Source organism: Coenobita brevimanus, chromosome 13 (genome assembly GCF_032717465.1).
Source record: "Coenobita brevimanus isolate Jiangsu-jjx chromosome 13, ASM3271746v2, whole genome shotgun sequence".
NCBI classification, from domain to species: domain Eukaryota; kingdom Metazoa; phylum Arthropoda; class Malacostraca; order Decapoda; family Coenobitidae; genus Coenobita; species Coenobita brevimanus.
The window spans coordinates 49,320,822-49,336,996 of NC_136966.1; the positions used below are offsets into that span (position 1 = coordinate 49,320,822).

Below are 16,175 nucleotides of genomic sequence, written 5' to 3' on the forward strand. Positions count from 1 at the left end.
CCAACACTTCTTTTGAAATGTGTGTGTGTGTGTGTGTGTGTGTGTGTGTGTGTGTGTGTGTGTGTGTGTGTGTGTGTGTGTGTGTGTGTTTACCTAGTTGTATTTACCTAGTTGTGATATATAGGAAATGAGTTACGCTCATGGGGTCCCATCTCTGTTTCTTAATAAGTCAGATTTTCCTTTAAACTCGTTTAAGTTTTTAGACTTGACGATCTCTTTGTCCAGGCTATTCCACAGGTCTATGCATCTATAAGGAAAACTATATTTCTTGATATCCTTCAGGCAGCTTGGCTTCTTCAGTTTCATTCTGTGTCCTCCTGTTACTCTCGCATCCCACACAAACAGATCTTCTCTGTCAACTTTGTTTACTCCCATCATGTATGTATGTGTGTGTGTGTGTGTGTGTGTGTGTGTGTGTGTGTGTGTGTGTGTGTGTGTGTGTGATATTTAAATTATAATTACATTGGAATTGACCTTTGCTGTCATGATGTTTGGGACTATTTTCATCAGTCTTTCAGTAATTGTGGTGATAGCAAGGTATGTGTAAATTATCAAGAAATATTAGGTTCACCAACTGGGTATGACCCTGAACTGATAGATAATATTTTTAAATGGTAAGCTGATGTCAGTGTTATTTTTTCAGGGAAAACACAGTGAGGCTGAGCAACAGAAGTTCCATTTGATTGAGTATCAGCAGCTACTTCAGGACTTGGAGTGTTGGGTGACTGAAACCTACTCTCAGATCACAAGTGAAGTGTCACTAGGATCTGTTGGAGCAATTCGTGAACAAATAACAGTTAATCAGGTATGTGTTGTTCATCATCATCATTATCACCATTATTGAGGCAATAATAATAATAATAATGATAATAATAACAATAATAATAATAATAAATAATGTGGTAGGTGGGGGCACTCACCATCCACTCACTCGATGTAGTGCTGCTCTCAGGGATCTGCCCTTTCCTCTCCTCCATCCTTCTTTCCTTCCATCCTCTTCTGTCTTTCTTTCCTTCATTCTTTCCGCGTCCTTCTGCCTACAGGTGATTTTACACTCCCTCTTCTGTCTTTCTTTCCTTCATTCTTTTATCTTCCATCTGCCTGTGGGTGACTCTACACTGAGTGACAAGCCAGATGGTTTCCTGTACACCAGGAGACCATTTACCAGCTGGGTGGCAACCATACAACCAAATTTTGGCACCTGATGGTTTAGTGGGTAATTACAGCACTTCAATCGGATTGAGCCATTGAAGGTTTATATCCAAGGAGTGGTTGGGGCTTTTTGCTCACATATTGCCACTGAGGGATGAGTGAGGCTGGTCACTCTCGTCTTAAATGTCAGGACCAACTTGCCTAGCCCTGGGCTGTTATGCTCCTCGTGGGGCTACATAGGATTGGATGATTGATAATAATAATAAAAAGTAATAATAATAACAGCAACAATAATAATAATAATGATGATGATAATAATAATAATAATAATAATAATAATAATTCCATCCATCCATCCTTCATCCAATCCTACGTTGCCCTGTGAGGAACGTAGGAGCCTGGGGCTAGGCAAGTTGGTACTGACGTTTAAGATGAGAGTGACCAGTCTCACTCATCTCTGAGTGGCATTACGTGAGCAATAAACTCCATCTAGCTCTTGGATATAAACCTGCACCAGCTCTATCTGATTAAAGTGCCTTAATTGCTCACTAAACCACCAGGTGCATAATTTGGTTATATGGTTACCACCTAGCATAGTAAATGGTTTCCTGATGCCCGGGAAACCATTTGGCTTGTCACTCAGTGTCAAGTCACCCACAGGCAGAAGGAAGAGGAAAGAATGAAGGAAAGAAAGACAGAAGAGGGAGTGTAAATTCACCCATAGGCAAAAGGAAGAGGAAAGAAAGACAGGAGAGGGAGTGTAAAGTCACCCATAGGCAGAAGGAGAGGAAAAAATGAAGGAAAGACAGAAGAGGAAGGAAGGAAGAGAGGAACAGGCAGACACCCAAAGCAGCCATACATCGAGTGAGTGGATGATGAGTGCCCCCACATACCACAAGGATAATTATTCATCCATCCATCATCCAATCCTACATTTTCCCCATGAGGAGCATAGGAGCCTGGGGCTAGGCAAGTTGGTCCTGACATTTAAGATGAGAGTGACCAGTCTCATTCATCCTTGAGTGGCATTACGTGAGCAATAACCCCAACCACCCCATGGATATAAACCTTCTCCAGCTCAATCCGAGTGGAGCACTGTAATTAATGATAATAGTAATAACCATAATAAAAGATAAGGTGAAGTAGGATCCAGTAACAGAAAGAGAAATGTAAAAGTCAGAGAATATCAGCAGTATGTCTCGTAAAATGGGCCATACAGTTTGTCACACATCATTTGGTCTTCAGAATCCTGGCTCCATCTCACATGGAAAACTGTCCACTGTACTATCAATGTATTTTTTCTTTATAGATGCTCTTCCCATGCAATGTCAGATAACATTACATAGTCATCTACCAAGTTAACAAAGGGGTGCTAACCCTATGACATACACTTCAAAAATACTGTATTTCATCCATCCATTCCAGTCCCTTGTCATTTCTGTAGCTTCATCATCTTTCATACCTGACTCTCCCATAGACTAATTCACCACATCCATTCTCTTTCTAGCCCTACTACACTACATCCCACCTTCAAACTCAACTCATGAATGCCCTTTACACCACACTGCCAGTTTCAGGTATCTCTAATATTGCAATTGCATTTTTACATCTTTCCTCCATCCATCATGAAGTCCTGTGTTGTTCCTACAGTAGCAGATGGGCCGAGGCTTATGGTATTTTGTCTGGACTTAGAGGATGAGGGAACCAGTCCCTTACCATTGAGAAATATTACATTAGCAGTAAACTCCAGCAACCCTTAGAGCTGAATCCTTACAGGCCTTATCCACTTGAGTGCCTTAACCATCCTAAAGCAGCAGTCATTCAGTTATTAGTTATTTGGTAACCACATAATGCCATAAATATTAAACCTCTTTTGAATCTATTTCTTATCCAGTCCACAATCCATAACTCACAGACATTCCCTAATAGTCCCACTTCCACTGATTTTCACACTGCTCTTATTTTTTTTATTGGTGTTATGGCACCCAGTGAAGAACAGTTTAGCTCATCCACAACAAAAGATTGTTCCTAAGCCAAACAAATTATCTGGAGGTAGCAAGAATAAAATAATTAAGTGCCACATTCTATATAGGACAAACTAACTTTTGTTGAGCTTATTGTGACAAATTAGTTCATGAATCTCTTCGTATATGATACCTGACACTTCTGAATTACATTAAATTTTTTCTTAAATTACTTCATCAAATATTTAACTAAGTATTCTAAACTGCCTCTCTCAGATTCTTGTGTTTAAACTTGTAATACTGTAGTAATGAAACAAAGATTTGGGAAGAGATAAACTTCAGTAAATTTAGCCGTGAGACTGCTAGTGCAGCTCTGATTGCGAAGATGCATATTTATCAAAACTCATTGACATCCATCCATCATTCAATCCTACCTTTCCCCATGAGGAGCGTAGGATCCCGGGGCTAGGCAAGTTGGTCCTGACATAAGATGAGAGTGACCAGCCTCACTCATCCCTGAGTAGCATTACGTGAGCAATGCTTCCAGCCATCCCTTGGATATAAACCTTCACTGGCTCAGTCTGATTGGAGCACCGCAATTACCCACTAAACTGCCAGGTGCCATAATTTGGTTATATGGTTACCACCCAGCGTAGTAAATGGTTTCCTGGTGTACAGGAAACCATTTTGGCTTGTCACTCAGTGTAGAGTCACCCATAGGCAGAAGAGGAAAGAATGAAGGAAAGAAAGACAAAAGAGGGAGTGTAAAGTCACCTGCAGGCAAAAGGATGAGGGAAGAATGAAGTAAAGAAAGACAGAGGAAGGAAGGAAAGGAGGGAGGAGATGAAAGAGCAGACACCCGAGGGCAGCACTACATCAAGTGAGTGGATGGTGAGCACCCGCACCTACCACTAAAAACTCATTGACTTTACATTAAATTTCAAATGAATTCCTAGACAAACCTAGGTTATCAAGACTATTATGCCAAAGTATGCTAAAACCCCATACTTGCTGGGTGTTTAAAGAGATTCATGCATACTGAATATACAGGACGATACTAGTTCTGATTATCGGAGTGTAGTTTTACAGGATGTTAGACTTACCACCATGATATTACTATTGCTGTTTCAAAACTTCTCCAGTGAATATATAATTTTATGTTCTCTTTCTAGAATCTTCAGCGTGACTTGAGCAGGAGAGAGCAGCAGCTAAAGGAACTACAGGATAAGTGTGAGCAAATCCAAGGGGACCCACACATTCAGTCTTTGGCTGAGGAGATGAGAAATCACCTTGCATTTTTGAGTCAGACTATATCTGATACTAGAACTGTACTCCAGAATCGTCTGCAGCAGCTCAAGGTACGCATCTGCCACCATCAGCCCACATGTCCTTATCTCTCTACCTGATTTGCATAGTTTTCTCATTCTCCAACTCTACCCATGTGGGCCTCTACTTCCTCCTCTCCTCATATTCTTCTTTTCGGGGGCTTCACAGTGGGAGTGGTCTTCCTCTTTCCTGCCAGTGTCTCTCAGCACTTATAATCTGTGGCATCATATCACATACCTGGTATATGAATAAATAGCATCATAGTGCGTAATATACAGAAAATCCTCTTGAAAGTTAACATGATATGAAATTCATTGTAGGAGATCCTGGCGAATGAAGAGAAGAGGGAACAGTCACAAAAACACAACGGGAAATTGAAAAGCGAGAGTACAATTGCAAAAACAAATGTACCACCATATAACCAGTCAGCAAGTACTATTAATCAGATTGACAACAGTAAAGAAATGTCCAGGCAACCAGAAAGAACAATTGATATTATTAAGAGAACAGTAGCAGAACCACACGTGACCACTACCCACAAAATTATTCGAAGGAGACTCATTAAGAAAATTGTGATGGTTGATGGCCGGCCAGTAGAGACTGAAGAAGTGATAGAAGAGCCAGAAGAGGTGACTGAGGAAATGTTGCAAAATCTCCCTACTGACTCGGTGATTACTGAGACAGTGACAGAAGAACCTCATATGATTACTACCCGCAAAATCATTCGAAGAAGAATTATCAAGAAAATTGTAATGATTGATGGTCAGCCAGTAGAGACTGAAGAAGTTGTAGAAGAGCCAGAAGATGTGACTGAGGAAATGTTACAAAATCTCCCTACTGACTCAGTGATTACTGAGACAGTGACAGAAGAACCTCAGGTGACTACTGTCCACAAAATCATTCGAAGGAGAGTCATTAAGAAAATTGTGATGATTGATGGTCAGCCAGTAGAAACTGAAGAAGTGGTAGAAGAGCCTGAAGATGTGACTGAGGAAATGTTGCAAAATCTCCCTACTGACACAGTGATTACTGAGACAGTGACAGAAGAACCTCAAGTGACTACTATCCACAAAATCATTCGAAAGAGAATTGTCAAGAAAATTGTGATGATTGATGGCCGGCCAGTAGAGACTGAAGAAGTGATAGAAGAGCCAGAAGATGTGACTGAGGAAATGTTGCAAAATCTCCCTACTGACTCGGTGATTACTGAGACAGTGACAGAAGAACCTCATATGATTACTACCCGCAAAATCATTCAAAGAAGAATTATCAAGAAAATTGTAATGATTGATGGTCAGCCAGTAGAGACTGAAGAAGTTGTAGAAGAGCCAGAAGATGTGACTGAGGAAATGTTACAAAATCTCCCCACTGACTCAGTGATTACTGAGACAGTGACAGAAGAACCTCAGGTGACTACTGTCCACAAAATCATTCGAAGGAGAGTCATTAAGAAAATTGTGATGATTGATGGTCAGCTGGTAGAAACTGAAGAAGTGGTAGAAGAGCCTGAAGATGTGACTGAGGAAATGTTGCAAAATCTCCCTACTGACACAGTGATTACTGAGACAGTGACAGAAGAACCTCAAGTGACTACTATCCACAAAATCATTCGAAAGAGAATTGTCAAGAAAATTGTGATGATTGATGGCCAGCCAGTAGAGACTGAAGAAGTGGTTGAAGAGCCAGAAGATGTGACTGAAGAAATGTTACAAAATCTCCCTACTGACTCAGTGATTACTGAGACAGTGACAGAAGAACCTCAGGTGACTACTACCCACAAAATCATTCGAAGGAGAGTCATTAAGAAAATTGTGATGATTGATGGTCACCCAGTAGAGACTGAAGAAGTAGTAGAAGAGCCTGAAGATGTGAGTGAGGAAGTATTGCAAAGTATCCCTGCTGACTCAGTGATTACTGAGACAGTGACAGAAGAACCTCAAGTGACTACTACCCACAAAATCATTCGAAGGAGAGTCATTAAGAAAATTGTGGTGATTGATGGTCAGCCAGTAGAGACTGAAGAAGTAGTAGAAGAGCCAGAAGATGTGACTGAGAAAATGTTTCAATATCTCCCTACTGACTCAGTGATTACTGAGACAGTGACAGAAGAACCTCAGGTGACTACCACCCACAAAATCATTCGAAGGAGAGTCATTAAGAAAATTGTGATTATTGATGGTCAGCCAGTAGAGACTGAAGAAGTGGTAGAAGAGCCAGAAGATGTGACTGAGGAATTGTTGCAAAATCTCCCTACTGACTCTGTGATAACTGAGACAGTGACAGAAGAACCTGAGGTGACTACTACGCGCAAAATCATTCGAAGGAGAGTCATTAAGAAAATTGTGATGATTGATGGCCAGCCAGTAGAGACTGAAGAAGTGGTGGAAGAGCCAGAAGATGTGACTGAGGAAATGTTGCAAAATCTCCCTACTGACACAGTGATTACTGAGACAGTGACAGAAGAACCTCAAGTGGCTACTACGCACAAAATCATTCGAAGGAGAGTCATTAAGAAAATTGTGATGATTGATGGTCAGCCTGTAGAAACTGAAGAGGTGGTAGAAGAGCCAGAAGATGTGAGTGAGGAAGTGTTGCGAAGTATCTCTGCTGACTCCTTCATTACTGAGATGGTGACAGAGCCAGAACTGGCAACTGCCCATGAAGAAGAGATTGAAGAAGTAAAAGAGCCAAGACCTGTAACAGATGAAATCCTACATATTGTCCCAGCTGACACAGTCGTTACTGACATAGTGACTGAACCTCAAGTGACTGTTACCCCACAATTAAATGTTAAACAAGTTGCAGCAACAGAGATGTCTGAGAAAATGTTAGATCTTCCTACTGATTCAGACTTTACCAAGACAGTGACAGAACCTCAAGTAATTTCTACCCACAAAATGGAGTCTTCAGAAGTAAATGAGCCAGAAAATTTGACAAAAGATATTTTGCAAACTTTCCCAACTGAGTCAGTTATTACTGAGACAGTAACAGAACCTCAGGTGACTACTGTCCACAGAATCATTCGAAGGAGAATCATCAAGAAAATTGTGATGGTTGCTGGTCAGCCAGTAGAGACTGAAGAAGTGGTAGAAGAGCCAGAAGATGTGACTGAGGAAATGTTGCAAAATCTCCCTACTGACTCAGTGATTACTGAGACAGTGACAGAAGAACCTCAAGTGACTACTACCCACAAAATCATTCGAAAGATAATTATAAAGAAAATTGTGATGATTGATGGTCAGCCAGTAGAGACTGAAGAAGTGGTAGAAGAACCAGAAGATGTGACTGAGGAAATGTTGCAAAATCTCCCTACTGACCCAGTGATTACTGAGACAGTGACAGAAGAACCTCAAGTGACTACTACCCACAGAATCATTCGAAGGAGAGTCATTAAGAAAATTGTGATGATTGATGGTCAGCCGGTAGAGACTGAAGAAGTGGTAGAAGAGCCAGAAGATGTGACTGAGGAAATGTTGCAAAATATTCCTACTGACTCAGTGATTACTGAGACAGTGACAGAAGAACCTCAGGTGACTACTACCCACAGAATCATTCGAAGGAGAGTCATTAAGAAAATTGTGATGATTGATGGTCAGCCTGTAGAGACTGAAGAAGTGGTAGAAGTGCCAGAAGATGTGACTGAGGAAATGTTGCAAAATATCCCTTCTGACTCAGTGTCTGTTGAGACAGCGGCAGAAGAACCCCAAGTGATTACCGCCCACAAAATTGTACGAAGGAGAATTATCAAGAAAATTGAGATGATTGATGGTCAGCCTGTGGAGACTGAAGAAGTAATAGAGGAACCAGAATTTTGTGAAGCATTATCACCTGGTGCTACTACAGATAGTTTGCATACTCTCTCAGGCTCAGAGTCAGTGACAGTTCCTGGTTCATTTACCTCATTTGGAGATCTTCGTGTAGTGAAAAAGAATATTAAAGTTAGACGTTCTGTTCATGTTGTTGATGGTGAGGAAATGATTAAGGAAGACAAAACAGAGTTGCCAGAAGAAGTTTTGAAGTATCCATCAGTCAGTTCTGAAAATCCTTTGATAACTATACCTATAAGTGAGGACGTAGAGCCTGTGGGACCTGAACATGATCATGCAACTGGTGCAGTTGTTAATAAGAAAGCTAAAGTAATTCGTCAGTTGAAAATTATTGATGGACAGCCAGTATTATCTGAAGAGATTCTTGACTCTTCAGAACCAGTAATGCCTGGCAGTACTGAAGAAGTGAAAACCATGAAGTATCGTGTTATCAGAAGACGTAAAAAGATTATAAAGAAAATTCAGATAATTAATGGCGAGAAAATTGAAACAGAGGAAGTTATTGAAGAACCTGATACTGAATTTGGTGTCCCTGAAGATGGAACAGGTGTGACAGTTACTGAAATCCCAGATGAGAGCATTGCTGTTGTTCAGCCATCCTTCCCACAACCACTACAAGAATATTCTGATACACCACAACAACCAGCATTGGTACTTAGCAACTGGAAGGATGAAATGTATGATAAACCATTACAGGAAGATCAGCCTTCTGCTTTAGAAAGCTCACCTGAAGCTCTAGGGGACAGTACTGTTTGTAGCCTGTTACCAGATGACCATGAGAAACATAGCCCATTCCCAGCTCCAGAAGGTGATTTACCAGTGCCAGGTGAAGTCATTACTGACAAACCAGTAGATACTGTGGATCATGGCTCTAAGAGTTTCACATTAGATGTGTATCCAGAGCTTGGAAAATCTCACAATGTGGAAAGTATTCCTCAGAATGTTGATGATGCTCCATTTGTACCATCACACCCAGTCTCCTTTGAGAAGGAAGGTGTGGACGTTGTAGCATTCCCAGATCCATCTCTGACAGTCCCAGTACCAGCAGCAGTAGATGACAGCAAGCCCAAGGAGAGTGTTGATGATAAATCTTCAGTACTGTGGACACAGACTGTTTACCCTGAAGGTGAAAAACAGTTGGATATTAAACCAATCACCCAGTCTTATGATATAGCACCAACTCACGATGAATGGATTGCAGATTCTGATATGAATATTCAGAAAGAGCAAGCTAGCCCTTTCCCAGCACCGGCAGATTCATTTCCATCTCCTGTAGAGGAAGACACCATGCCTCAGGATGTTGTAGATGTTCCTGCACGTAGCAAGAATGAAACTTACCCACAAAATATAAAAATTCACGATGCTGAACTAATACCTTCTGCTTTAGAACAAGCACCTGTGATCTCAGAGGAAACAATTGCTTACACTGAAGAAAGTGAAGTACAGCCTTTCCCTGAGCCTGATAAGAGTCATGTAGACAGAAATATCTTTGATGAACCAGTTGTTGAACATATTTCTTCTTGTCATGAGACCATTGATGACTTACATGAGCTTCAGCCACAACAAAGTACATCTCTGGCATTCCCAGTACCAGTAGCAGTAGATGATAGCAAGCCCAAGGAGGGTGTTGATGATAAATCTTCAGTACTGTGGACACAGACTGTTTACCCTGAAGGTGAAAAACAGTTGGATATTGAACCAATCACCCAGTCATCTGATGTAGCACCAGTTCATGATGAATGGATTGCAGATTCTGATATGAATATTCGGAAAGAGCAAGTTAGCCCTTTCCCAGCACCGGCAGATTCATTTCCATCTCCTGTAGAGGAAGACACCATGCCTCAGGATGTTGTAGATGTTCCTGCACCTAGTAGGAATGAAACTTACCCTCAAAATATAAAAATTCATGATGCTGAACTAATACCCTCTCCTTTAGAACAAGCACCTGTGATCTCAGAGGAAACAGTTGCTTACACTGAAGAAAGTGAAGTACAGCCTTTCCCTGAGCCTGATGATAAGAGTCATGTAGACAGAAATATCTTTGATGAACCAGTTGTGGAACATGTTTCTTCATGTCATGAGACCATTGATGACTTACATGAGCTTCAGCCACAACAAATTACATCTCTAGCATTCCCAGTACCAGTAGCAGTAGATGATAGCAAGCCCAAGGAGAGTGTTGATGATAAATCTTCAGTACTGTGGACACAGACTGTTTACCCTGAAGGTGAAAAACAGTTGGATATTAAACCAATCACCCAGTCTTATGATATAGCACCAACTCACGATGAATGGATTGCAGATTCTGATATGAATATTCAGAAGGAACAAGTTAGCCCTTTCCCAGCACCGGCAGATTCATTTCCATCTCCTGTAGAGAAAGATACCATGCCTCAGGATGTTGTAGATGTTCCTGCACATAGTAGGAATGAAACTTACCCACAAAATATAAAAATTCACGATGCTGAACTAATACCTTCTCCTTTAGAACAAGCACCTGTAATCTCAGAGGAAACACTTGCTTACACTGAAGAAAGTGAAGTACAGCCTTTCCCTGAGCCTGATAAGAGTCATGTAGACAGAAATATCTTAGTTGAACCAGTTATGGAACATGTTTCTTCTTGTCATGAGCCCATTGATGACTTATATGAGCTTCAACCACAGCAAATTATGGAGTCTTCTAAGGCAACAACTCTTTTGCAAGAATTTCCATTACCAGCTGATTTCACACAACAAGAAGCCTTTAAACAGAGTCCTGTACAGGAGGAGGATTCTGATGTATTATTTTCCCCATTCCCACAACCAGGTGGTGATGATGGTTTACACCAGGTACAGACAACTGCATACATAGGAAGGACATTTGACTCACCAGTATATGGAAAAACTGAGAGTGAAGAATGTACAGAGCTTATACTGAGTACTCCTGATTATTTGAAATGTCCAGACCTTCCTGCTCTACCCATAGGTGACACAACAGAATACTCTCCATTCCCAACACCAGAAGGAGATTTCTTCGATGCATCTAAAGCAAGTGTATCTGAATTGCCACGTGACTCTGACAGTGAAATATTTGTTTATTCTTATGATAAATATGAAAGAATACCTAAGGATGATAGGAGAGAGAGTTTACCTGATGATTTGCCAGATGCACCGCATGTGCCAGCACCACTCCCCACTTATGATGAAACACATTCTGAACCTGAACATGTTTTTGCAAAACCCATTGAGTTTGGTGGTTCTGACTCCAGTTTCCCAGCATTGTTGCATGACATTGAGAAACTACCAGAATCTCCTGGAATAAAGACCAGTCCTTGGAATGAATATCAGTACCAGAAGTTAGGAAGTACCAATGGTGATGCCATTTCAGCTATCAATACTGATACTTTGGGAACAGCACCACCATTACCAGAGGGGAGTAAATGTCCTCCACCTCCTTATGATGAAGGAGAGTTTCCTCTGCCTCAGGAGGTATACCCAGATGTTAAAGGAGATAACAAAATACCACAAGATGATGGCCTTTATAGTGTAGGGAAATGGCATAGTGATATATATACCAGAAACTTTGAATCTGAATCAGTAGCACCAATTATGCAAGAAGAAGCCTCTCCTATGAATCCACCAGCTTTTGCATCCAGAACTGTTATGCAATCAGATGAACAAGATTTTCCAAAGCCAGGTATATCCATAGAAGATAGAGAACCTCAACAGTGTATGGAAGCCATTCATGAAGGTGAGGCAGAACCTTTCCCAGCACCTGCCAAAGGTGAACATGCAGTGACTCCAAGAGAGGCATTTTCTGTATCATTGTGGAGTGAAGAACATTATGATAAGAATAAGGTAACAGAAGAGAAGCGAGAGATACCAGAAGATCACTCAGAAATTGATGCATCATCTCTTCCTGCCAGTAAACCTGAATATTTTGCTGAAGAAAAGTTCCATCCTCCAGAGGGAAATTTGTCTGTGCCTGCAGGGGATTTAGAGGAACCAGAGGATTTCAGGAAAGATAATGAGCTGTTCAGTGGAACACTTTATGAGCATCATGTAATACCTGAACAGCAAATGATAAGTGAAAATAAAGATTTATTATTACATGACTCACCCAGTATGCCTGGTTTTGAAGAAAAACTCTCTGCTCTGTCTGCAGAGTCCTTCCCAGTGCCTGGTGAGGATGCACTGGAAAAAACATCCTCATATGATGCTACTGACCAAAAGATACAGACTGAAAGTCCCCAAGTTGTAACACAAAAAGAAGCTGAACCTGAACCGAGCAGTGACAGCACACCAAATGAATTCCCAACCTTAATAAAAGCAGGACATGATGCTCCAGAAGATACTAGTATTCATTATCAACCTAACTGGGCTGATAACCTATATGCCAAAAGTGAAGTTAGTGTTAGTCCTGAAACTCCAGTTGAAGATGTGTTTGATGCAGAATTACTTTCATTACCTGTAAACAAGCCAGAGTATAGAGAAGTTGATTTGATTATAGCACAGCCCATTGACAGCTATCCTCAGCCATCTCTCATAACTGATGAACCAACACCTGGGGAATCTCTTGTACAAGCATACACTGAAGCTTTCTATAAAAAACCTGCAGACACTCATGAATCTGAAAAAATTGACACACTGGACAGCTATTCTCTACCCCCACCACAAATTGAGTTAGCCTTTGATGGAGATGATACATCAGTGTCAAAGGCATCATTCCCTAAACCTGGGTTAGAACGTTCATCAGAAACTAGTCTGGTACAAGAGGAGGAAGGCAAGACATCAACAACGTATGAAGAAGAGAATGTAGCAGATTTGAGTAAATCTGATTCATTCCCTGTTCCCACTCCTATTGACCCACAAGATTCTTCACAAGATCAAGTACCATTGACATTCCAGGAGTTAGAAGAACATTACCCGGAAAAAGAAATAACGGTAAAATCTACAGAATACATAGAAGAGGATACTTCCATGGTTGATTATAGTATGTCTGAAGTAAGCCCACAAGAAATTAATGTAGAAACAGTGCCATCTCCTCCAGTCAATGATTTGCCACATCCTCAAGCAAGCTCTAAGAAACCTTCTAACACAAAGATTACAGAAGAAATTGCAGAAACAGTATATAGTGCAGATAAGAAGGATAAATTGCCAGAACTCATAAATAGCCAGATTAGACAAAAAGAAATCCCCGTATCAACTGAAGATCAGTCAGCAGAGACTGAGGAAGACGTAAAACAAGCAAAAGAGATCCATCAAGAAATATTGCAAGATCATCCAGCTCACATATACAAGACTGAGACAGTGACAAAACCTCAGTTGTCTACTACCCACAGGATAAAGAAAGAAGTGTTTGAAGAGCCAGAAAATGTGACTGAGGAAATGTTACAAAATCTTCCTACTGACTCGGTGCTTAGCGAGACAGCAACAGACCCTCAAGTGACTACTACCCACAAAATCATTCAAAGAAGAATTATCAAGAAAATTGTGATGATTGATGGTCAGCCAGTCGAAACTGAAGAAGTGGTAGAAAAGCCAGAAGATGTGACTGAGGAAATGTTACAAAATCTCCCTACTGACTCAGTGATTACTGAGACAGTGACAGAAGAACCTCGAGTGACAACTACCCACAAAATCATTCGAAGGAGAATTGTCAAGAAAATTGTGATTGTTGATGGTCAGCCAGTAGAGACTGAAGAAGTGGTAGAAGAGCCAGAAGATGTGACTGAGGAAATGTTGCAAAATCTCCCTACTGACTCAGTGATTACTGAGACAGTGACAGAAGAACCTCAGGTGACTACCACCCACAAAATCATTCGAAGGAGAATTGTCAAGAAAATTGTGATTGTTGATGGTCAGCCAGTAGAGACTGAAGAAGTAGTAGAAGAGCCAGAAGATGTGACTGAGGAAATGTTGCAAAATCTCCCTACTGACTCAGTGATTACTGAGACAGTGACAGAAGAACCTCAGGTGACTACCACCCACAAAATCATTCGAAGGAGAATTGTCAAGAAAATTGTGATTGTTGATGGTCAGCCAGTAGAGACTGAAGAAGTGGTAGAAGAGCCAGAAGATGTGACTGAAGAAATGTTGCAAAATCTCCCTACTGACTCAGTGATTACTGAGACAGTGACAGAAGAACCTTACGTGACAAGAACACACAAAATCATTCGAAGGAGAATTATCAAGAAAATTGTGATGATTGATGGTCAGCCAGTAGAGACTGAAGAAGTGGTAGAAGAGCCAGAAGATGTGACTGAGGAAATGTTGCAAAATCTCCCTACTGACTCTGTTATTACTGAGACAGTGACAGAAGAACTTCCAGTGACTACTATCCACAAAATCATTCGAAGGAGAATCATCAAGAAAATTGTGATGGTTGATGGTCAGCCAGTCGAAACTGAAGAAGTGGTAGAAGAGCCAGAAGATGTGACTGAGGAAATGTTACAAAATCTACCTACTGACTCAGTGATTACAGAGACAGTAACAGAAGAACCTCGAGTGACAACTACCCACAAAATCATTCGAAGGAGAATTGTCAAGAAAATTGTGATTGTTGATGGTCAGCCAGTAGAGACTGAAGAAGTGGTAGAAGAGCCAGAAGATGTGACTGAGGAAATGTTGCAAAATCTCCCTACTGACTCGGTGATTACTGAGACAGTGACAGAAGAGCCTCAAGTGACTACTACCCACAAAATCATTCGAAGGAGAATCATCAAGAAAATTGTGATTGTTGATGGTCAGCCAGTCGAAACTGAAGAAGTGGTAGAAGAGCCAGAAGATGTGACTGAGGAAGTGTTACAAAATCTCCCTACTGACTCCGTGATTACTGAGACAGTGACAGAAGAACCTCAAGTGACTACTACCCACAAAATCATTCGAAGGAGAATTATCAAGAAAATTGTGATGATTGATGGTCAGCCAGTAGAGACTGAAGAAGTGGTAGAGGAGCCAGAAGATGTGACTGAGGAAATGTTGCAAAATATTCCTACTGACTCAGTGATTACTGAGACAGTGACAGAAGAACCTCAAGTGACTACTACCCACAAAATCATTCAAAGGAGAGTCATTAAGAAAATTGTGGTGATTGATGGTCAGCCGGTAGAGACTGAAGAAGTGGTAGTAGAGCCAGAAGATGTGACTGAGGAAATGTTGCATAATATTCCTACTGACTCAGTGATTACTGAAATGGTGACAGAGCCGAAAGTGACAAGTGCCCATACAGATGAGACTGAAGAAGTAAAAGATCCAAGACCTGTGACAGATGAAATACTACAAAATATCCCAGCTGACACAGGCATTACTGACACAGTGGCTGAGCCTCAAGTTACTGTTACCCCAGAAATAGATACGAGAGGAATTGTAGAAGTGCCAGAAGATATGTCTGAGAAAGAGTTTGAAGATCTCCCTACTGATGCAGTGACTACCGAGACAGTGTCAGAACCTGAGGTGACTACTATCAAAGCTGAGTCAGGGATTACTGAGACAGTTATAGAAGAACCTCAAGTGATTACTATGCACAAAATAATTCGAAGGAGAGTCATCAAGAAAATTGTGATGATTGATGGTCAGCCAGTAGAGACTGAAGAAGTAGTAGAAGAGCCAGAAGATGTGACTGAAGAAATGTTGCAAAATCTCTGTACAGACTTAGTCATTAATGAGATGGTGACAGAGACTGAAGTGACAACTGCTCATAAAGTTGAGACTGAAAAATTAAAAGAGCCAAGACCTGTGACAGCTGGAATACTACAAAATGCCCCAGCTGACACCGTCATTACTGACACAGTGACTGAACCTCAAGTGGCTGTTACCAAAGAAATAGATACAAAAGGAGTTTTAGAAGTACCAGAAGAATTATCTGAGAAAAAGTTGGAAGATCTCCCTACTGATTCAGTGACTGCTGAGACAGTGCCAGAACCTC

The 16,175-nt window shown here is 41.0% G+C and overlaps 1 protein-coding gene across 1 annotated transcript in view; it reads left to right on the forward strand.

Annotated features, from left to right (window-relative positions):
• The window catches only part of LOC145415676 (uncharacterized), a 561,483-nt gene that overhangs the window by 465,617 nt on the left and 79,691 nt on the right, over positions 1-16,175 (forward strand). Inside the window, exons 55-59 of the mRNA XM_080284894.1 lie at positions 644-805; positions 4,289-4,474; positions 4,763-7,240; positions 7,304-15,467; positions 15,762-16,024. Coding sequence (XP_080141020.1) covers positions 644-805; positions 4,289-4,474; positions 4,763-7,240; positions 7,304-15,467; positions 15,762-16,024 — 11,253 coding nt within the window. The remainder of the gene's footprint in view (positions 1-643; positions 806-4,288; positions 4,475-4,762; positions 7,241-7,303; positions 15,468-15,761; positions 16,025-16,175) is intronic.